Here is a 23,905-nt window from a genome sequence, read left to right on the forward strand (position 1 = left end):
GATTATATATTCTATATGATGAGCAGGGTGTAAAAAGCAGACAAATAATAGCACACATCGTTCTTTGCTAAATCAGTAATGTTGCTTTAACTATTATTTCCATACCGCTTTTGTATTCTTTTTCTGCCGTCGGAAACAGCTAGAAAACAGGGCAGGACCTTCAACTATTCATTTTTTTCCAAGAATCGTGGAGACCTAAAACCTATCCTTTTAGTAGCCGATAATTCATTTTTAGTTTTTTTTCCTTTTGTCTGTAGTTGCTGTTCTATAGAAATATAAATCGTGTGAATTGAACGGATTTCAGTACATGGATCTTTTGTAGAAATTAATTTGTGAAAGTATTTTCAATAGACGGTAAGGAATTATGTGATTCCTTGACCATTACCTAGGTCTAAGGAACTTTTATTAGTCATATAAATTAGCCAACGATTTTCCATAGCTTCGGTGGCTAACTGACTTAATGACAAAATTTAACCCTCCAATTATCTATATTGTCTTCTTTAGTCAATGTCTGTTAACCAGCTTTTCATGCCTCGTTTTGGCACATTGAAATCAGTACTCACACAAAAACGGAAAAAAAAGATAAAAATTATAAAGATGAGGTATAAAGATGAAGTTTAAAAGAACAAAGTATAAAGATGAATCTGTGAAGGTGACATTAAAGAGATATGTGTTTCAAGCTCATCAATAATGACTAGATTACTTGAAGTTCGATTGATTTGGATAACTCAAACTAGTTGACCATATTTTGCAATTTTGCATGTTGTGGATTTGGAACCAAGTTTGTCTTATCAAATTTTTGTTAATTTCAGTTAAAAGCAAATTTAACATCTTTAGAAAGAAAATTTTGCCAAAAACAAAATGTCTCCAATAAAATTTTCACGTCTTAAAAATTAAGATGTAAGATGTATATCATTAAAATGTAAAAATTAAGACCACTGCTCCAAACTATATTTTAATATCATACAGTGGCGGTTCTGGCCTCTCTTGCGCCCGGGGCAAAACCTTGATTTGTATCCCCCTCCTCCTGTCTCCCAAACATTTTCAGGCCAAATTTTAGCAATATTTTCATATAATAGCAAAATTTTCATTTATTAACAAAATTTTTTCATTTATTTAAATCTGATTTTTTATTCTTTATATGGGAAAAAATATAGGAAGAACTAAAATTTTGGATTCAATTTGCTTATACTTACGGCAAGCTGCGGCCTCTACTTTATTTTAATAAAAATAAACTTTCAAAAATTACGAAGTGATTATAAACGTTAGATTATTTATTTTAAATTCTGTGCCCCTAAAATTTCTGCACTTAGACAAGCGCAGCCTCTGCCCCCCCCCCTAAAACCCACTCTAACATAAAAATAATACTAACTTATTTGTAATCTACTATAAAATATGTATGATAGTGGATTCTTACAAAACAAAGGACAAAAAAGAAGAAAAGAAAAATACATGTACGCCTAGATACAAATATGCATGCATACATTCATAATGTATTAACACATACATGTGACTTTCCTCAGGCAAGTTAAAACAACCGAACAAGAGGATTAAAAGGATCTAACTTCAGGCAATATAACTTCAAGTTTTTTTCAATATGTGCGTTGGTATGGGTTTTACCTGTCTTTACAAGTCAAAATAAGCACTAAAAATCAAAGTTTCAAAAGTAGCTGCTAATATCTTATCGGATTGAAATGAATCTCTCGCTAGGAAATATACGTATCGAAGCCGCACAGTTAGATAGCTCGTATTGACTTTACATAAGACCATATTTAACTATCTTACTTGTCAGTTGTCAAATAAGTAGGCCCAATAGTTAAAGCATCAGAATTCTGAAGCATGGGCACTCCAAAAAATGGAGGAGGATGAGCTTTTTCAGTTTTTGGCGAATTAACATAGGAAGATAAGGATAAAAAAAAAAATTCTAGCGCCACTAACAGTGTAGCGCTGTAAAAAGTAGAAAATTTTGAAGAAAATGAGGTTATTGATATAACAATGTGCAGTGAACGAAGAAACTGAAAAAGTCTAAGAATATAGAGCAACCAGGCAATATAAATCCTCAAATTTCCTTTGAAAAAGGATTTGCCGAACAATGTAAGGGTCTGTTTTATCTGTAATAAAAAAATCCCTTATTTGAAAATCAAATAAAATAAAATCTACGGGTATTAACTTTACAAAGGATGAATAGAGGAGGAGCTAGATTTTCCCAGAGAAATTGAATAAAGATTATATTGGGTACCGAACTGACTAACCGTATTTTAAACAGTTCCTGCTTTGTAGGGCTATAACGAGAGAAAGGTTGAGATGGCTAGGGCACGTTCTGTGGATGAAGAATCACAGACTGCCCAAGATTGTCCTTGTCTGGCAACTGCTACCATTCTTATTAACTCATCGTTTTTTTAAAACCAATGTAAAGGCTATATAAAGGTGCTACAATTGGTGATAATTATCAAAAGCAAAACAAATTGAGCACAACAGTGCCCTCTCCTCCAGTTACTGCCCTCTCCTGCAGTTTTATTTCAATTCTAGTCTATACTGCAGGATCTCTGATTTTTTTTATTCTAGTTCTGTATGTTTTTCAATTCATCAAGCAGACATACACACTTACATACTTATAACAGACCTTTTTTCGTTAAAGCAATGAGCCTGCTACCCGAAACAGTAGCATCAACTCAAGAAAATTTAGACGAAGGCGAATTACATTTTTCCAAATCTAGAGTGGGAAGGGGGATGGGGATTTGTCGGTTTTTCAATGGAAATCACAAATTTTAATGAAAATACATAAAGTTATTTTAAAATCCAGGGGAGACCTAGGGGTGCATGCCTTTTCCTGTGTCCCCTCCCCAATTGACGCCACTGACTTGGCTAATACCATTTCACTTGCACTATTTTGTTGATTAATTCTCATCGGTTGCTTGTAACTTATCGTTGATTATTGTTAGTTTTCTTTAGGAATAGGGTGTAGTGAAGACCCTACTCATTGAACCGTTCACTACCCTTCACTGAAGGGTAGTGAACGGTTCAATGAGAGCAGCTATTTTAGGGCAATTAAAAACTGAATATTAGTATTGTTAAACCAAAATTGAAAATTTTTAAAATTTACCGTAGGTGAGAATTTCGGTAATATACATGCTTCTTGAATTCTCGTCAATTGTAAATCAACCTGTATTTCTTTAAAGTAAAAACAACGTTTTTAGAGCAGGTACCTGGTATATTACTTTAGTTGTAAATTTAAACCATATCTTTTGGTTTATGTATCCCTAAGCGATTCTGAAGGGATTTGCAGATAATAGTTCCCAATTCAATTATTCTGAATTTATTGCAAGTTCACCAGGGTAGCAAACCATCCCAGAGGATGACCTGGTGCTCTCAAGATGGAAGAGCCCAATCGCAGGTGAATTATTTGCTAGTATCATCCCGATGGCGAAGCTATATACAGAACTGTAGAGCCTATCGTGGAGCCGACACAGGAGCGAAGAATGGCTCCGATCATATGCCGCTAAAAGCTTCTCTGCCCATAAAGCTCGTCTCCCGGAAACAAACGCACCCTCCTCCGAGATACGATGTAGCACGTCTTCATGATAAATCAGTCGCAGAAGAGTTCCGCTTGGAATTATCCAACCGTTTTAACATCCTGTCCGTGGACGACGATAACGAACCAGCCACCATAAACATAGAAGACGAGTAGAGGAAGATCAGAGACACCATAACAGATGCCTCTAAAAAGTCATTGGCAGGCTGATTCAGAAGCAGATGAACTGGATCTCAGAAGACACCATCAAGCTATTAAACCAGAAACAACAGACCGGAATACCAAGTCCACAGTGTTCAAAACACTGAAAAAAGAATGCCATAAATCCGCCCGCCCTGACAGACAACTCTATTGGGACTACGTAGCAGCAGATATCCAGAAGGCTGCTAATCATTCAGATACCAGAGAGCTTTACCAACTACCAAATAAGAAGCAACTGGAAAAAGTAAAAAGATCTTAACTGGAGTGAGAGGCGAATATGGAACGCTTCTGTCAAGAAAAGATGACATAATCGTAAGATAGCAATACCATTTCAAGAAGCTGCTGAACCCCAGTCACAACATCGCTTCCACTCAACCCCCCCCCCCCCAATAATAGCGCCACTGCACTCCAGCCAAACAACCCTAACCTTAACTCAGTACCGCTGAGTCAACAAGCCCCATACAGCAACGTCAATGTTCACCCTCCCTCAATACAAGAGATCAAAGAGGCAATCAAGAAGCTGAAGAATCACAAGGCACAGATTCTATCCCGGCAGAAGTCTACAAAGCTGCTCCTATTCTCGCTGAGAAACTACAGAAGCTCTTTTGCTCAATCTGGTCTCAGGAACGGTTTCGCCAGGAATGACAAGACTCATTTATTCTGCCTGTCTTCAAGAAAGGCGTCCGCACTGAATGCGAAATTACAGAAGGATCTCACTTATGAGCATTACGACAAAGATCCTTGCAATGATTCTGCTTAACCGATTACGCAAAGTCCACAACGAAAGAACCCGCCCCAACCAATCTGGTTTCCGAGCCGGCATGGTCTCTATTGGCCAACTCTTCACCTTGAGACAGATTTTGGACATAAAGCCAAGCATCAACAAATCATCTTTGCTGTCTTCATTGACTTCATTACGGCCTTCGATTCAGTCATCCGGGGAGGAATTTGGATGGCAATGGAAGAGGAATGTGTCCCACCTAAGATCATACGTCTCATTCAGGCTTACTATAAACACACACGAGCCTGAATTAAGGTGAACGGAGAACTTTCTCCGCTATTCGATATCGACTTCGGTGTGAGGCAAGGGTGTGTACCCTCTCCCGAACTATTCAATTTTTTCACCGATTGGGTAATGAAAAAGGTAATGCTAAACTTTGAAGGAGTCGAGGTTAGCCTTGATTTCAGGACCACTGACCTGGATTATACCGATGATGTTGCTCTTCTTGGCAAATCCGTTGGCGAAGCCCAGAAAATGCTCCTGAAAGTCTCCGAAGTTGCTGCCCCAGTGGGGCTCAAGATTGATATTGACTAGACTAAAGCTATGTCTAATGCCCCGGGTATAAACTCTACCTCCATAACCCTTAACAATAGGTAGATTGAAGTTGTCAATAAATTCAAGTACCTCGGATCGTACATTAATATTAACGGCGGATGTTACGAAGAAATCCAGTGCCGCATTGCATCATCTTCCGCTGTTTTTGCACAGCTGTGAAAGCCGCTATGGAAAAGGAAGGAAATCCACCGGAAAACCAAAATTCTAATTTACGATGCCCAGGTCAGATCAGTCTTACTGTATGGCTGTGAGATGTGGCCCCTAAAAGTCACCGAGGCACACGCCCTCAACAGTTTTGAACGCAACACTTTTGAACCAATATGTCTGAAGAGCATATTGGGGTTACGACTCAGTGACCGAATACCACATACGATCATCCCCCAACGATGTGACCAGAAGTACGACACCACATCTATTATTCGACGCCAAAGGCTGTCCTAATTTGGCCATCTTTGCCGAAGACCAGCCAAGACTTTCACAAATCAAAGCCTACGCTGCAAACCAGCACCTGATTGGAGGAAATGACATGGAGGACAAGCCAAAACTTGGCTCAACACCATCAAATCTGACATCAAGCCAATTGGCAGATTCCAGAGACATGGTCGGAGATGGCACCCTTCATGGCTTGAGATTATCGCACCGCTAACCCAAGACCGCAACCTGTGGAATTCAACAGTCTGCCAGATCATGTCACCAGGGAGAGCTACATAGCTTGTGTCCTGATCCAAGTAGAAGTACAAGTAAGAAAGCACAAATAATGGCTTATAATGCAAAGTTTATAGGAAAATCCTAAGTTGGAACCAATTTTCACAAATCAAGGGAAAATGACAGTGAAAACTGAAAACGAAGCCATATAGTACAATAAAGGTAAAGAGATATACTAAAAAAATGACCCGTTTCTGTGGATGGATAAATTATGCAAGCTTCTCTTAGTTTTGACAAGAAACTAAATTTCAGCTGGGGGGAGGTGACAAATAGAAGTCTGGGATGGGAAGTTGTCACCAGTACCATAGCAAATCACGCCCCTGATGGATACGGCCCTGAGCTAAATATTTGCTAATTTTGATGGCTTGTATTCTTTTTGTTTCTTGTTAAAATTTAGGATCATTGTGCAAATTAAAAAAATAAAAAATCAGCAAAAGTGTTTAGCCTAGAGCCATATCCTAGAACTGGGAATCTGTTTTTAGAAGCTTTATTTGCCAACAGGGTTGAGCGGCGACTCAAAAGATATATTTATTTTTTACCTTTTGACTTCATGAACAAATTATTTGAAAACATTGTTCCACCCCTTTGGAGGTTTCACTCCATATTTACAACCCCCTCCGCTTCTTCGGTCCTGGCAGCAACGCCAGTATGCACTTTTAAAATCTAAGAAGAAAGTAGGGCCGTTATTTAGCACTAAGTTCTTACCTTTAGATCTTGCATCTTTCTACAAAGATTATCGTTTTTTAACTCGTCTTTGTTCTAAGATCTTACAGCTCACTGATGTTAGCAAAAAGTGTGAAGAACGCCACTGATCTTCAATATAGAACAGTGACGAGAGCAGTCTAATGATTTACTCATCGCTGTTCTCAGACCGCTGATCAGAGCAGAATGATGAAACATGTTTGCATAAAAACGAACAAAGATGTAAGATATTAGTTCAAAGAGATCAATTTTAAGCTTTTTCTGACAAATAATGCAAGATCTTAGCACCTTGAAGAGTGGAAAAATAGGCCTAGCGAGTGGAATTACATTTTTTTTTTCAAGATTCTAAAACATGCATAGCCTATGTTGCCATCTAAGTACTTTAAAGTTTTGAAGTAATAAACTAATGAGTAGTAAAAGATGCATTTCATACATGAGTAAATTTAAAAGAGAAATTCAACTATCTGAACAATTTCTAACCTGTAACTAAGATGAATATAGTTAACTGGAATCCAGTCTATTTTGACTTATCAGTAAATTAATAACTAGATGGCGATTTTTAATAACTAATATTTAAAAAGTGCATCTCATGGTGAACATTTCACAGGGACTCTAGGATCTGAAATAAATGTGGTATATTTCATCGTTTTAATTGACATATGAAGCTAATTTTTTCTGTTCCAGTTTTTTTGAATAGAACATTTCTTTAAGTAGGTTATTTTATGCTCATTTTCGATATAATAGGCTACCTGTTACCCTGACAATGCACGCCCTGATAGTCCCATATAGGCTACCATATCAATATCTAGGGATATTAATATGGATAGGCTTAGCCCATTAATATCTTTCTTTGCTGTTTTTCATCTTTTAATGTGGTCTGTAACTTTATTTAACAAGAAAACTAGTTTTATCTGCCCAGGAATAGGCCTAACTATTGGCTAATAGCCTATTGAAAAAGAGCAAGCACTAGTTCAAAATTACTAATCCACTAAACACAATGGAATTCTGAAAATAACTTCAAAAATTCTAAAATAATTGCTTAGTCTACATAATTCTTAAAAGGACTTAACTTTACTTCCCCCCCCCTCTAGTTTCCAAACATATAGCCCAAATTATATATTATTCATGCATTTTTCTGTTTCGATTTTATTGATGTTTTTCTTTGCAATTGAATCTGCCATAGTCAGTAGCCTACTGTGCAATGCTTAATTAAGCAAAGTAGGTGGAATGTATTTTTTTTTCTACTAAGGCACTTTGTATAGTGAATTTGATTGTGTGTTTCATTCTGAGAGGAGTGATTCAGTATTTGCACCAGAAGTATAAAATCAGTAATGTTGTGATAAAACTTTTATTTTTTTAAGATGTTTCCTTTAGAAAAAGCCCTCTCATAAGTTATTAACCTAGGATCTCCTCTGTAAAGGAAATGGTCCAAATTAGCTTAGTTTAACCTAGTATTAACTTAACCATTAGCCTATATATACATATATAATATAATTATTAACCCATATTTTCATTCATTTTTCTGAACAGTTGGTTGAAACAATACCTGAATAATTCAACTAGTGACCTAATCACAAATGTTTGTTTAAAATTTTAATCTGTTTTGTAATGCATTAGCATTGTATACCTTACTTAGTTACCTTAATTCACACTTCAGAGCAAAATAAGGTCCAATGTTGGATCTGTTTGGCTATGCTGTTAAGATTGCAATTACAACACTTTTCACAAAATGTAAAATAGAGAGTTGTGGCTGTGTTTACAGCCCAGTAAAACATCTTCCAACTAGGAGATTTTGTGGATAAATGTAACTTAAGCCCACTTGGTAATGGTAACCACAGATAGTTATGATCAAAGGGACCATTCTTTTGTTGTTTAGAGTAGACACCACTGCACAACATCAATTTCTGATAGAGTAAGTGAGTTGGTTGGGTATTACAAGCAGCATCAGTATCCTAGCCACATTCCTTGCATGAGCACCCATAAGCTGACTTCCAGGGGAGGGGGCTTACCTGGTCTAATTGTCACTTTTAATGCTATATAATAGAAATCTCAGAACAAGAATATAAAAAAAGGCAGCATCATTCTGCCAGGAGGGGGCTGGTATATATATATATATATATATATATATATATATATATATATATATATATATATATATATATATATATATATATATATATATATATATATATATATATATATTCATTCATTCATATATAATGAATGAATATAAGCCAGTTCTTTGTGTTGTACTTAATTTGTTTACCCATTATTTTGATAATGATTCTACCATCCAAGGCTGTGTCCAAAAATGTTATGGCTGTTTTAGGTTTAATTTCTGACTTTTAATTTATGCTAGGAAATACCCTCCCCCCCTCCCTGTGTAAATTTTTTTTTCCAGGAAAATTACTCCTGCAAACTTTCCTCTCCATGGAAAATTCTTCCTGCTTAAATCCCCCCCCCCCATGCAAACCCCTATCTAAATATTTCCATTTACTTTCCAATAAAAACTACTGTGTGTAAACAATGGTTGCACAATTTATAGCCCTTTCCCTAGGGGCTCTGGGGCGGGGGGGGGGGGTCATATCATCCCCTTTTTTGAAAATCAGGCAATTTTTTTAGACTCATAGCAGCTTATGGTTAACAATGAATTCAATGAATTTTATATATTTGGAATCATCATAAAAAGCCAATTCTTTTGTATGTATTGGTTGTTACCAAAATCCTTTTTTTTATAGTTTTGATTACTATTGGGCCAAGTTGCTCATTGCTGACAGTTAATGAATATGGACTGCTTAATATTTCTTTTCACCCACATTTGCCATACCTCATTTTGTGTTATCACTGACTAGGATAACTATCACAACAGGTCAGTATGAAAAAGAATATGACAAAGCTAATAAATTTGATGAAACAACATTAAAAAAAGATGCTGCTTGATCTCAAATATTTGTCTTTTATTTTTTATTCTCTTGTCATATCATTATCATATCTTCTTATTCTTCATCCTAGAGTTGGGTTGGAATATAAAGATAGTTATTTGTATAAATTTATTTTTTTATACATTTGCATAATCAAATAAAGAATACTAATGTGTCATTTTTGTCTTCATGGGTAGGCTTTAGGTGATTTTAGAATTCACAGTTGTCATTACAGACTTTTAGCTACCAAAATTTTATTGCATAAAATTGTCATTGCCAGTAAGGCAAGGCAGTAGAGGCCTCATGTAGACATCTTGCTGTCCAATTTTATGTTACTTTGTAGATTTTAATTGGTGACTTTTTATGACAGAAATGTAAAGTTTTTTGTCAGCTTTCTATGACAAAAATTTTAAGATGGCTTGGTCACATTTAAGAGATAAAGGACAACAGACTGCTGAGGATTTTATTTTTTCACTGTCCATCTGGGCTAAAAAAAAGAAGGCCATTCCCACGTGGATTTGGGAAAGTTCATGAGAAAGAATTCAAAGGAAATGGGAATTTCACTGGAGGGGGTAATGAATAGAGCTCTGAAGGATGGAAAGGGAGTATTGTGGACATCTGTTTTTAAATAATAGGGCCTGATGCTGTATTGGATTGTCAGTAATAGAATTAGCTGTGGTGCCAATTCACAACATCTAGGGAGGAGAGTCATTTTTCTGTGTTTTTTTTTATGAACACCGAAAAATAAAGTATTTTTTTATGAAAAGACCAAAAAAAAAGTATTTCTCAAACTATAGAGTAGAAATTACCCCCACCCCCCCCCCCAACCAGTGCCCCTAAGCAGTAGTAGTAAAAGTTCATTTCATGAAATGGGTAAACAGCAACCAGAACAAAATTATTTAAGCCTCTAACTGATCTATCTTTCCTAATCAATAAAGTTTTGTATTTGGTGTGTTATTTTCTTTGTGTTTTCTTGAAGAATTATTTTTTATTTTTTTTGTAAAAAAAAAAACTGTTAAAGTTGTAAAATTGTTCTGTATGGAGAGAATAAAGAGCTTGCTCCCATAACAAATAGACTGGTGAACAGAATAGGTAAACCTGATTTAAAAAACCCCCAACAAATAAAAGTCAGTTGTGAACCTATGCTGAGGTTAGTTGTTAAATAAGAAAGCAACTATAAATATCATTTCTTCAGCTATACACATGGCTTACAGTTTTTGGTAGTTGTTGATTATTCAGAACACACTCAAGACCTTTGATCAGAATGTAAAATCTGAGAAAACTGGTTTCATAGCCAGAAAGACAATTGACAGGGGATAGAATGCATTGGAGTTATATAATTTGGGCTATGTATTTGCACATTAGGGGAGGAGGGGTAAAGTATAGCGGGTCTGCATGTAAAATGTTTTAGCTACAGTTATTCTGCATATTATGAATTAAGAATTGTTCTCTAACTTCACGCTGTCCAAATACTTTACCCCCCCCCCTTACCCTAATGTGCAAATATATAGCCCAACTTATAAAAGTCCAATCCATTCTGTCACTTGTCTTTGTGGCTATGAGACCAGTTTTCTTAGATTACTCAGATCAAGAACTTGTGTGTGTTCTAAATAATTAATAAGTGCCCTATTTTTAACTATTTCATTGATAGCATGATACCTGTTGCATATTTATGAATTTAAACTATTCTTTTTCTTCATATTTTGTCATTTTCTTTTTCCTCCTTTTTTCCTATTATGTAACTTTGTTCTGTTTCATTGATAGTATAAGAGTTTTCAGTGCTTGTAGTATACATATTTCTATTAATCTTCTTTTTATTGTATTATATTTTTTATGATCCTGCTTATTTTTTTTTACTATTGTCTAAGTGGGTAATCATAGTTAAACTACTTACAGAAAATGAATCAAGAAGCTAATCGTATTGAGAATTTACCAATTGAAAGTGAAGAAGAGACTATTAGTCATTCATCAGGTCCTCCAGATATTTCAGAAAAAGTTGAGTCATGGATAATAGGAAGCATGGACAAGATGTCACCTGAAAATGCATGGGCATTCATTGATCAGAGTAAGTAAAGATGAAGATGGCATTAAATCTACTTTAACCTTAATATTGCCTACACTAAATTCAAATGTTCATTTACTTTTTTCTATCTTTTAATTAGTTTTAGACAGAAAAAAAATGTGTATCTCTGGACTCTGCATTTTTTGGTATCTGAGCCAACTGTAATATATAGTGGAGACTGCAATTTAAATCTGTTGGTTGCAAGGCCTCCTCCTGAGAAGATTTGTAAGCCCTTGAGGCTGATATATCCAAGAAACAGACATGGCTTTGTGTTGCAGTACATTGCTAGTAGTGCAAACAAAGGAGGAGTCACATGTTTTTTGTTACACAAGTAAGTTAAGGTATTGAAGCAAGTTATCTTCTTTTTTTATTATTTTTTTTCCTGAAGAATTATATTTCTTTTCTTTTTTTTGTTGATATGTAAACTTGTCCAGTGCTTCTAGTCAAACCAAAAAAGTTTAAAGAAAACAATTAGAGGATTTGCTTGATCAAGACACATGTAAGAAGCTAGCAGAATTTGGTAAAACATTATAAGTAGATGATTTAATAGTATCAAAATGTTTTAAACCATTAGGAATGTTCCAGAAGCAAGGCCACAGGGTCCTTGCATTTATCTATAAAAACAAGTTGCAAGAAAAGCTCCTTATTCAAGGTCCTTTCTACTATGCAAAATATATACATTAAATTAATTTTGTTGAATATGATAGACTATCATTTAGTTATAGTTAGAATCCAGTCAGTCCCCAATAAGTGCAATATAAGTGATTTTTTGAGCTGGTTTCATTGAATTAGGTAATATTCCAGCTACTAGTTACTAAACAATTATTTGGAATTAGAATAAACAATACTTTGACTTATTTCAAGTAGAAGCCAAAAACGAAATATGTGACAAATCAAAGTAACATGTTAACCAAATCATCACAGCTGAACCAGTAGAAATATGGATTTTAAAAATGAGTTGAGAAATAACCCTGTCTTTGCATATACCCCAACAAGCAGGGCTCTACCCTGAGGACTTATCTTTTAACCACAAATCTGCATGTTTGCTCCAATATTGTAAAACCGAAATAATACGTGAACTCCAGATGTTTTTTGCTGAAATTCAAAAGGTATATTTGTTATTTAGTGCAAAAAGTAGAGATTTTTAAAATTAAAACTTTCTGCATTAAGTTTTGGAGCATCTATTTAATCAAGTGCCCCAAAGTAGATATTATTAGCAATCTCCCCCCCCCCAAGAAAAGAAGGAATACAAAGCTTAGGAGTTTCACTTAGAAGCACAAACAGAACTAAGTGCACTGGTGATGTATAGCACTTTGACGCAGGTGCTGGTAGAAAGATAGTAATGCTAGTAAAAGGTTGTGTGCGTGTAACTCAAAGTACATTTAACTCAATCTCGTTCAGCTCAACCCTCAATCAGCTTGTTCAGCAAACCCTCATTCAACTCAACACCCGTTTAGCTCAACTCCCGCACTACCCAACACCGTTTGGTAAAAGTTCTGTGGTTGACCACATGTAAGGGAAACGTGCTAATAAAAATACTAGTTCGATTACAATTTTTATTTTATGTTCTTTCCAAATATCATGGTTGCTTTTCTGACAGTGTGTCTTTCCCTTAACCCTCCCCCCTCTCTCCCTATGGTCCCAGATATAGCACTAATGATATATTTGAGGATAAGAAACACATTCTGTCCGGGTGCCATCAGCTTTCTAATTTAAGAAGTAAATTCTTTGAAGGTGATACCATTAAGTTCCCAGGGATCCTGCAGACGACTTTGAAAAGGACAATCATCAAGGTTTCTAATATGCTAATGAAGTGGTAAAGAGAGGAGAGTAACACTTTTTTCGGGGGAGGGGATTATTATTTATGTTACATGACCTTATGACCTGTGTGGTATGACCATGTTAAGTTTATTATAGAAAAGAAATATTTTTAATCTTGACATTAATGTTGAAAGGAAAGGAGAATAATATAAGTTCATGCTTTTTTGTTGTTGTTGTTTTTGCTGGGGAGGGAAGAGTAGTCTTATGTTACTATATTGTGATTTGATTTTTTGAGTACTGTATTTTATGGCCTTGTTTGGCTTATAATCAATCTGTATTTGTCCGTTGTTTATTATCTCTTGATGCGTTATGTCTTCATGGTTATCTGGTTTCTCACATTCTTGACCCAGTAAAACCTTTCCGCCAAGATATTTCAATAATATTATTGGGTAAGAATGTTATTTGAAATGATTTAAAAATGTGGAAAAGAATGGAAGGAAACATGACAATCTGGTTAATGGAAACATTCTCCAAATATGAAGGAAAATAGCATTGTTTTTTGTGTCTTGTGGCTATATGTAGGAGCATAATAGAAAGGGGGTATACATTATCAGGAAAGGGGTCATGCTATTTGGAAATACTTCCTTTGGTGTGGTCCATCACAGCAAATTCCCCTCGGCCCCCCCCCATCAAGCAAAACCTGTTGCAGGAGTTGAATTGAATTGGGGTTGACATGCATGAAGGCTGCGTTAGATGATGTCAAGTTGAATGAGGATTGAATTGCACATGTGTTGAGTTGAATGGGGGTTTGAGCTACACGGGAAGCATGACAGGTTCCTTACTTATTACCGTAAATATTGTTGATAACAGCAAGTCAGAGAAAAACTATGTTTTGCTGAGATATTATACTGTGCTTAGAAGCTAATGGTAAAGCTAAAGAATAGACAGCATATTTTTTTTTTAATTTTCACCACGGTTTTAATACAATTAAGTTGTAGTAATAAGTAAATGAATGTTTTTATATACTCGGTAAAGATGATAATTTTTAGCAAATAATACTTTATAATAAAGTCTTGGTGCCAGATTAGAGAGGCTTGGGATTGCTCCATGTATGTTATTGTTTTCCCCTGGTTTATGATCAGTCAATATTGCTGGACATTCTAGTCTTTCCTGAATTGTACAGAAACCCTTCATTATAAAGACCAATTAATTAACAACTTCTATTTTTATGATCTACTCTTATGTTTTATTAAACATATGTATAATTAAATGTATATGAAACGCAATGGTTAATGCAAACTTTGAATGTCCAGAAATTACTATCAGTGAAAAAATAAAACTGGAACCAACAAAGAATTGAATAAATAGTCATATCAAATACAAAGATAATAGATACTGATGTAGATGAATAAATATATCTTAATTCGAGTAGAAATTTAATTAAATTAAAACTTAAACAAACAAAAACGAACAACACTAACAAAAAAGAAACACAAACAACAAACAAACACAAAAAAAACACAAACAATAAACAAACACATACACACACAAAAAAAACACACAAACAACAAACAAACAAACACAAAAAAAAAACGAACAGCAATTACTGCCAACAGGAGTAATGACAACCCCCTCTAAATCTTCTAAAGGATATTGCATCGTTTGTATTTAAATGAAAATTAAATATATTTTTAAACTTTTTTCTTATAATTATAACATTGAAAAAATGCCATAAAATAATATGTCAATCTAATACATTAATGGTTTAAAGCTCCCAAATTTGATGATCTAAGGATTTATATTTCATCATTTTGTATCTATTTGTCTGATTACTTTATTCACAAGGTTATTTTAAGGTTTTAGTTTCTTATGAAACTGTGTAATTTAACCTCTGGATTTGGCTAAAATACTGCTAATGCCATGTCTATTTTAGATTCAGACACAGAAAGTATTTTGTCAGAAAGATCATCCGACTCTATTGTTATTGTTGGCAGAGACAGACACACTGTGCTTGGATCAGTTGGAGAATACGTTGGTATGTCTTACTCATTTTCATACTTGTAAATATAACAATTGCATATCTCCCCTAGCCAGTTCAAATGGCCCCCTAAAAAATTTGGCCTAAAAGTACATTATAATGCATTAGATCCTTTCCTCCCTATTCACATATGTTTTGTTCTTATTCTTCTCTTGATCAGACTGGTTGATACCAATGGCCCTCATTACAGTAGTTTTTAAAATTTAAAGATGTATTTGAACAAAGATGGTTGTATGGGAAACCACTGTAATGACAATAGTCAGTTAGAGTTCAGAAATGTGGGGTGGTTTGAATGGTTGACAGCAATATGCAAAAGGTTTTCCAGAGGAGTTATCTAATGATAGTTCTGGGTACTTGTTTGAATACTGAACAATAAGCATTGCAAAAAATGTTTTTTGATAGGGTTATAGCGCAAGAGAAGTTAAGATAGCTAAGTCACTTTCTTTGTATGAAGGAGGATAGGTTGTCCAAGAGCACGCTATCAGCAATACATCTGGGGCAAAAATAAAAGCAAGGTGTCCTCAAATGGAATCAGTTCCTATTCTATCAATTTTTATAACCTCTTGAACTTTTTTTTTAATAAGTTTAATTCAGTAGTAAATTGTGGTTATTCAAGCAAACAAGTAAAATACAAGAACCAAAAAAAAAAAAAAAAAAAAAAAAAAAAAAAAAAAAATCTACAGTACCCATACACTACAGAATATTCATAATATCCATAATATCATTTCATTAGAAAACAACATATAAGAGGGAATGAACAACAGTAAGAAATAGCAATAAAGAAATCCCAGATTAATAGGTTTCTTGACCATTTTTAAGTGCTTCCGTGAATCGAATTCATGGGAATAGAATGAGCATTGGGAAGCAAAAAAAGCCCCAAAATTTACCGAGGTAATGTTAAATAACAGTATTATTGAATATAATAATAAACGACAGTAACAAAACTGGAAGCACTACACAGAAAACTTTCAAATACCGCTTGTATCCATTTTTTTTCGCACCATCACGTTATCAGGTTTTTTTCAGTCGTAAGTTATTTTCCTTAATTTGTTTGTTTTTCTCTCTTTGGTCGCTCCACATTTTTTAGTATCGTAAAGAGTGAGTAAAAATCAAATAATGACAGCTTGTGTCCATATTTCTGTATGTTACTGCTTATAGATTCTGCAAGTTGTGATTTTTTTTTTCTCTTCTTCTTTTTCCCTTCCTTTTATGTTATTTCTCTTTTGTTTTAGTCTCTTTTAAATTTTATGTGTTACTCTGTAACTGGTATTTTTTGATTTCTATATTAATTTGCGCTGCATTTTTATGTGTTTTTCTTTGTGATACTCCACGTATTGTTCCTCTGTATAGTGTGGGTTAGAAATAAATAATAAAAGAACAATGATGGTTGCAGTGACAGCTGCAATCTAGTAAAGAGCGAATTACGACTCATAGTAAATAAAAATTTGAAAAAGTATTTAAGTTTAAAAAGATGTCTAATGATAAATTATGGCAATTTCTGGCTGATAAGCCCCAAAATTCACTGAGAAAACATCAGAAACAGTATTGATGAACATAAAAATAAATAATAATGACAAATAACAATAAAGACAGACCAGAACCAAAGGTTTTTCAAAAATTTTGAAGTATTTCCGTGAACTGAATTTCTTGAAGTAAACTGAGCCTTGAGAAAATAAAAATAAAAACCCAAAAATTCACAGAGACAACATCAGATTAAAATATAAATAAATATAATATTACGCAACTGTAACAAATAACAGTAAAGCCAGTCCAGAGCCGAAGGTTTTCTGAAGTTTTGATGTTTTTTTTGCACGAACACTTAAAAGGTTTTGACGTATTTGTAGGTTTTGAGGCTCTGATGTTTTGAGGTTTTGAGGATTAGAATAAATAAGTAAGTAAAAATTGCCCAATTAAGAAGTAAGTAAAAGTAATATTGAGATTATCGATCGCCTCTCATGAAAATACAAAACCTATGAAATTTATAATTTTTTGAAAAATAAACATTCCCTGAAAGTTTCATCTTACTACCCTTTGGCTGAGTAGTAGTAGTAGCTGTAGCAGTAGGAGCAGTAATGTTAGTATGTACGTAATGCTTTTTATTTTGTTCAACACCCCCCTCAATATGCACTGAAAGCTTCAACTCAATGCACTAAGCCGTTCCTGAGACATTACTGACATGCCCTTTTGACAACCCGCATGCACGTAGTGTGTCTGATTTAATCCAACATCGTCCTGAACATTCCCTGCAAGTTTCAGCTTAATATCCCTAGCCTCAGTAAGTAGCAGTAGTAATAGTAGTAGTATTGAGAGCAGTAGCAGTAATAGTAGTCGTAATAGTAGCAGTGGTAGAAGTAGTTTTTTTTTTCTAGGATTTGAGTTGCTGTATAAAATAGCTCCGTGCATGTTCAGTATTGTTTTGTTTTAATCCCTTTTTTCGCACCCCCCCCCCCCCCCAAAAAAAGAAATGTATTTACGGTTCTGGCCAAAGTTCTTGCATTTATATTTAATTCGACTAATTTTGTGATTTTGTTGTTTTTATGTTGGCAAATTTGTTCAACATTTATTTCAGAGTCTCTTGCTCTTGATTTGGCTAAAAGTACCGTGTGTAGTACCATGAGTGGGTTTTTAGTATGTACTCACTCTAAAGAATGTCTCTCACTCTAAAGAAAGTTTCTGATCACTCTTTGCCAGTTGGCAGCCATCTATTCGTTGATGCCTTTGGTATAACTGTCGTAACGCCAGTTTTTATTACTCTATGATTAAGAACATCAGAGAGTAGAAACTACCTATTAAGGGTAATTTAATACAAGTGCTTTGTTAGCAAGATGTGTTTTTTTTTGTCACATCTCATTGTTTTTGGATTAAAAAAAAGAAGAAACTAATATAGTTGTTTTTTCATTAGAAGAAATAATAATAATAAAAAAATATTTCAGAGTCTCTTGCTGGTGATTTAGCTGAAAGTGTCGTATCTAAAGATGATATGGAAGTTGTTCTCCGGCCTGTCCACAGAGTAGCTACGCCGCCTCAACAAGAACGAAGAAGGGCGTATGGTCACACACGAAACCAAACAATCGATAATGTACTAAACCTTCTAATAGCTCTCACTTTTTCTATGGCACTTGGACTTGGAATTGGCAATTTTCTTGGTATGTGACATAACCAAAATAAAAAAAAATAGAAAAAAATTAGAAACAAACTAAATAAAAACAAAATTAAATTAAAATTTTTAAATAAAGATAAAACCAATAAAAATAAGAATAGCTAAAAATAAAAATAAAATAGAAAAAATAAACTTTAAAATAAAAATAAAATAATAAATATAGAAATAATCAAGGAATAGATAAAATTTTGAACGAAGACCGTGATCTAGGATCTGTACTGTGTCGACTATGTGCATCCAGGTTATCAAAAGCGTACTTTTAAAATATTTTAGGAGCGGGTAAGGGTAATAACTTTACACTTTCAAGACCACTATTGCTACTACTACTATGACTGTAACGGCGACTGCAACTATGACTACTTGGGAATACTTGCTAGTGTGACTATTTGTGATTGTGGCTATGACTCTGTGTATATGCAAATAAAGCGACTACTTGCAACTTTAACTAATTGTGACTGTAACTACTTGTGACTATGAATACTAGTGAATGCGATTACATGTGACTGTGCCTAAAGTACTTGCAATTGCGACTGTGACTACGGCTGCTTGCGACTGAGAGTTTTTGCAACTGTCTTGCCACCGCGATTACTTCCTACTATGACTACTTGCGACTGCGAGTATTTAAGCTTACGAATACTTGCAACTGAGACTATTTGCGATCCCGACAACTTACGACTGCCACTGTGGCTACTTGCAAATGCGAATGTGAATGCAACTCGACTGCTACTGTGACTACTTGCGACTGTGATTACTTAGAAGTGTGACTGCGACTACTTGCAACTGCATGTGGGACAACTTGCGACGAGTGTAATTACTCATGACTGCTACTGCTTGTGACTGTGACTATTACTATTAGTACTGCTACTGTGATTGTGACTGTGACTGTAAATACTACTACAATTTGTGCTATTACAATTAAATCCATTCAGCTAATCAAAGGGTTTAACGTCATCCTCCTTTTCAAAATCGCATAGTGCACCCAGGCTGTCAAAAGGTCTTATCTGCAACATTCCAAGGATAGCTAAGATTGTTAAATTGTAAATTTCATTGAATGCTGAGCGGGATCTTACACTGAATCAAAAGACTCCAGGTATATCCAAATTGTCGAAAGGGCGTATCCGAGCGTATCTGTATTGATCTCAGCAACGGCTACGGGTATTAAGTTGAAACTTTCAGAGAATGTTGAAGGGGATGCTGAGTTTCATCAATTGATGCTATGTGCATCTCGGTCGTCAAAAGAGCATATCTGCAATATCCAGGATTATTCCTGTTGTTTTTTGATTGTTTGTTTTTGTTGTTCTTCTTTCGCTTTATTTGACGCTAAAGTGCGAATTCGGCCCTTTTGGGCTTGTGATAGCCGTTTTTCAGCAATAAATCTTATCTTATCTTACCCCAAGAAGGCTTTTTTAAAGCTCTAAAAACTACCGTAAGTTCCTTACTTTCAGTTGAAAAAACTTGTTTTTTTTTTTAATTTAATAACTTTATAAAATGAACAATGTTTTTGAAAAAAATTGATGAATCATAACGGAAATGCTGAGTGCCTCATATGTTTGTTTCAGAAGCTACTCGTGTTAGTTATGTGTTTTCAATGACAGTTTTTGTACAGATTAGTTGACTAGGACAATCTAAAACCTGGCTAAATATCAAATGATTTGCTTTTTCAGTGTATATTTATGACAATTTTACCAGACAGTCTTATGTAACCATGGTTGAAGTTTTATGTAACCATGGCTGGTGTTATATTCATGACAATCACGTTCTTGACCTCTCATGTGCATACCCTCCACACTCCATGGGTTTTGAAACATAAATCAGTGCGTTAGAGGGGATATTTAAAAGGCAACTTTACAGATCCTATCGATCGATCCAGCATTAGCAATTGACTTGACTGACTTGACTTAAATCCCATCTGTTCTTAGAGGTCGTCTTGGGGCCTCTTTCTCCGTAATGGCTTGGATATTTCTTCTATGTGCCACACGGTCTTAGAACATGCACAGTCTTAGAACATTACATGATCTTGTGTGACAAGACGGACTTAGAAGCCAGCTTTGCTTTACTTTGAATATCTATGACTAGCCCATTTGTGTACTAAGGACGGTGAAAGTGAAATTTGATTGTTTAGTTTGGTGAAGTGGAATCTAAACTTTTGAAATTAGAAAAATTGATTACATAACGGGTGCCAATTAAAAAAAGAAACGTGAGTGAAAAATCTGCCAAAAATAAGCTAAAAAGTATGGCACCAAGTAACTTAAGAAAATTTAGCTATCCTTTGAAGATGTAGTTGTCTTTTGAGAGCAACAAACTGTTAAACTTTGAATTTTACGGCTCTGTAAAGTTTAACTAACTAGCTTATTTATTGTCATGGTTTAGTATGACACCACTGGCGAAATTTTGAAGTTTCTGAAAAATTCTTAATTTTAAAACAACCAAAGAAATTTTTTGGCAAATAGTAGTTTTCAGATATGAATAGGCATAAAATGGGCCCAGGGGCAAAGTGAGATTTCATTTTGATGCCCCAGGCACTTTAAGACACGGCTTATCTTAAATACACCGTTATATTGTGTTTGCCGTGAATGTCTTCTCCTAATCTTTGGCGTTGGGCTTCTTACTTTGTTTTAGGAAATCCTTATTATTTCCGACCTATAATTCCTGTATCAGTTTCCAATAAATCAGATTATGTTAACAGGATTAGTGAGGATGTTTAATTTTGATACCGCTATTAATTTCTGTTATCATCCTTGTAGCCTATTCTTCTCTACAGTTTCCTAGGTTTTCTGGAAAGCGATTTAATGTAGTGAACTGCTATGATACATAAGATAACATTCCAGGCCCTATCCATGGGGAGGATAAGGGGTTTGAACTCCCTCCGAAATGTTTGTTCGATGCGTAAAAACGTAACAAAAATGCATATTAGCAATTTTTGATGTTTTTTAAGTATTTTTGTAAGCCCTTACCCCCCCCCCCCCTCCCTAATAAAATAACTTCCCTTAAACAAAAAACATGGATATGGCCTTGATAAGATTAATGTTTAAAAGCGAAATACGTCATGTAGATGCTTTAGAGAAAATAATAAAACTGCCTACAAAATTAGAAATTGTAGGGATTGAACAAATGTTACTTAAATAGCCTTTTGATTTTATTTCCTGAAAAATTGAAACAATTTGATGTTTATTTGCGTCTCCCAGAAAATCATTGTCGATCTCGACTGCAAATTAGACAGCATTCAAATGTCTTGTAGTATAACATACCGTAATCAGGGGACCACTAGTAATTATAATGTGCACTGAAAATTCTCTGTGGACCGAAGAAGCTAAATATTTTGCTGGTTTTTAAATAACGAGGAGGTGGGGCACATTTGAAACAAAATATACGAATTAACAGGACAACTGTACGAATAATCACGCAACTTATATGATTTCGAGGACACGGAAGAACTTACCTATAATGCTCCGCCCCTCTGCACATTATTTTTTTAGTTGCTCTTTTTTATGTGATTTGGAATGTATGAAATTTTTAGTCGAAAATATTTGATCTTTATCCGTTTATCGGCAGAAAAGCAGTTTATTGGTTATAGTAATATGTATCATAATATCTTAATCTTAATACAATAAATAAAACATTTTTATGTTAAAAGCGTTGAAAGCGATTGAGCCTTGGGGCAGTTTTTACATAGAATCCGAGTCGAAAAAAGAAAGAGGACTTGGCTAGCCCCATCTTGTTCTTAAATATAGTTTCAGATTTGGTTTCGGACTTGACGAATTGAATTTATTATTGAATTTTTGGTCACATATTTGTTTCATTTGTTGTTCTAAATAGCTGATAGAGGTCATTTATGTAAACGAGGGATAGTGTAGTTCCAAGGATTGAGCCTTGGGGCACTCCTTAGTCAAGAGTACCTTAAAGAAAGCCAATTCACAAATACTACTATTCTACTTCATCTCACCTCCAAAATTCTGATATATTTGGGAATTACCATTATAATCGGGTCTTAAACCAGGGGGTTGTCATAAGCATTAGAGAATTTCATCAAAAGACCACATTCATTCGTTTGTAACTCCAGAGTGGATAAAAAAAACATTCATTTTAATTGTTCTTTTTTTCTACTTATTATTCACAAGTTTACATATAGTAAAAAAAAAAATATTTTTATCCGAATGATGTTTTGAATCATTTGCTTTCAAATATAAGGATGCTTTCGATGCTTGTGATGCAAATGATGCTTTCAAATTTAATGGGAAAGGGAAGGATCTTGTGAGAGAAATTCTTTGCTGGGAAATAAAAAAAATCAATCCTGCTAAAAGTCATAATAATAATAACATCACATTTCTAAGCTTAAAAACCATATACTCGTACAAAAGCGTATAACGCTAAAACTGGCAGAGCGATATAAATATAAATTTGAGTTTGCTAGAAGAAGTCAACCAATTAAGTTGACTTCTTCTAACTAAGAAGAAGTCAAGTAATTAGTCAACTAATTAATTTAAAAAAAAATTTTTCTCGAAAAAAATGACGCTTTGATATACTAATATACAGAAAATCGAGGAGGAATGAGGAATAGTAGCCTTTGTATTCACCGATGAACCCTTTAGATGACAAATGAAGCAAGCTGTGGCTGCTTGTCTGCCAAAATGATACTTTGAATTATTTGCTTTTGAATGTAATGATGCTTTCGATAATTGGGATGCAAATGATGATTTCGAATTTAATGGGAAAGGGAAGGACCTTGTGGGAGAAATTATTCGATAGGGGAATTCCAGATCTGCCTTTTAGAGGTAACTATGCCCTTTCCCTCCATAAAGCCAGAATCGTGTGACATTTTCGTAGGCAGCGCAATGGCGCTGCCTAAATAAAGAAAAAAGTGGGTTCTATGTTGTTGTTTTTTTACCTAGGCACTTCGCATGGAAGTAGTTGCCGTAGAAACTTCGGACGAGGCTTTTTCGATTAAAGCTCTAGTACCCTTTTTAAGAGTCTAGGTGACAGAGGGCAAGCATTCCCCCTCGCCTCTAAGTCCCCCAAAGACATCCGATGAAAATTTTGAGGTAGATATTTTGTTCTGCACGGTTGAAAGGTTCAATATCTATGTCTGGGGATGACCCACCGCCTGCAGTCCTTGGGGGAAGGGCTTTAAGTTAAGCATTTATGTTTGTTGTCTAAATATAGTAGATGTTTTTGTGAAAGGAGGATGTTTGACCCTTAGTATCTAAGAAGGCTAAGGGAATTAAGGTGAAGCTTTCAGGGAGTGTTGAGGGGAGTATTGAACTAAAAATACAATTTGTATGTAGGTTGTCAAAGGAGCGTATCTCAAAAACGGCTTAGGATATTCAGTGGAACTTCAAGGGAGTGATGAGGGGGGAATATCAATTGATCAAAAGGCAATTCATGCCATCAAAAGGGAATATTTAACCGCGATATACCAGGACAGTTTAAGGGAACTAAGTTGAAACTTTCAGGGCTTGTGGAGGGCGATAGTTGATTAATATTTGTCTA

General features: G+C 34.8%; 2 protein-coding genes across 4 annotated transcripts in view; one reads left to right on the forward strand and one right to left on the reverse strand.

The window, feature by feature from the left end:
- The window catches only part of LOC148939512 (uncharacterized), a 51,093-nt gene extending 44,086 nt beyond the window's left edge, over positions 1–7,007 (reverse strand). The window contains exon 1 of the mRNA XM_089107263.1: positions 6,957–7,007. The gene's annotated coding sequence lies outside the window, so the exon portion shown is untranslated. The remainder of the gene's footprint in view (positions 1–6,956) is intronic.
- Positions 1–23,905, forward strand: part of LOC148939513 (uncharacterized) — a 37,311-nt gene that overhangs the window by 6,162 nt on the left and 7,244 nt on the right. The window contains exons 1-4 of one of the 3 annotated variants that reach the window (XM_089107261.1): positions 6,974–7,109; positions 11,294–11,462; positions 15,154–15,255; positions 18,192–18,404. In XM_089107261.1, coding sequence (XP_088963387.1) covers positions 11,297–11,462; positions 15,154–15,255; positions 18,192–18,404 — 481 coding nt within the window. In that variant the 5' untranslated portion in view covers positions 6,974–7,109; positions 11,294–11,296. Of the gene's footprint in view, positions 1–6,973; positions 7,187–11,293; positions 11,463–15,153; positions 15,256–18,191; positions 18,405–23,905 lie in introns of those variants that run through there. The other 2 variants (XM_089107262.1, XM_089107260.1) reach the window with 2 other exon arrangements.

This window comes from Artemia sp. Qi Xiang Cuo, chromosome 21 (assembly GCF_049724085.1).
Source record: "Artemia sp. Qi Xiang Cuo chromosome 21, ASM4972408v1, whole genome shotgun sequence".
Taxonomy (NCBI): domain Eukaryota; kingdom Metazoa; phylum Arthropoda; class Branchiopoda; order Anostraca; family Artemiidae; genus Artemia; species Artemia sp. Qi Xiang Cuo.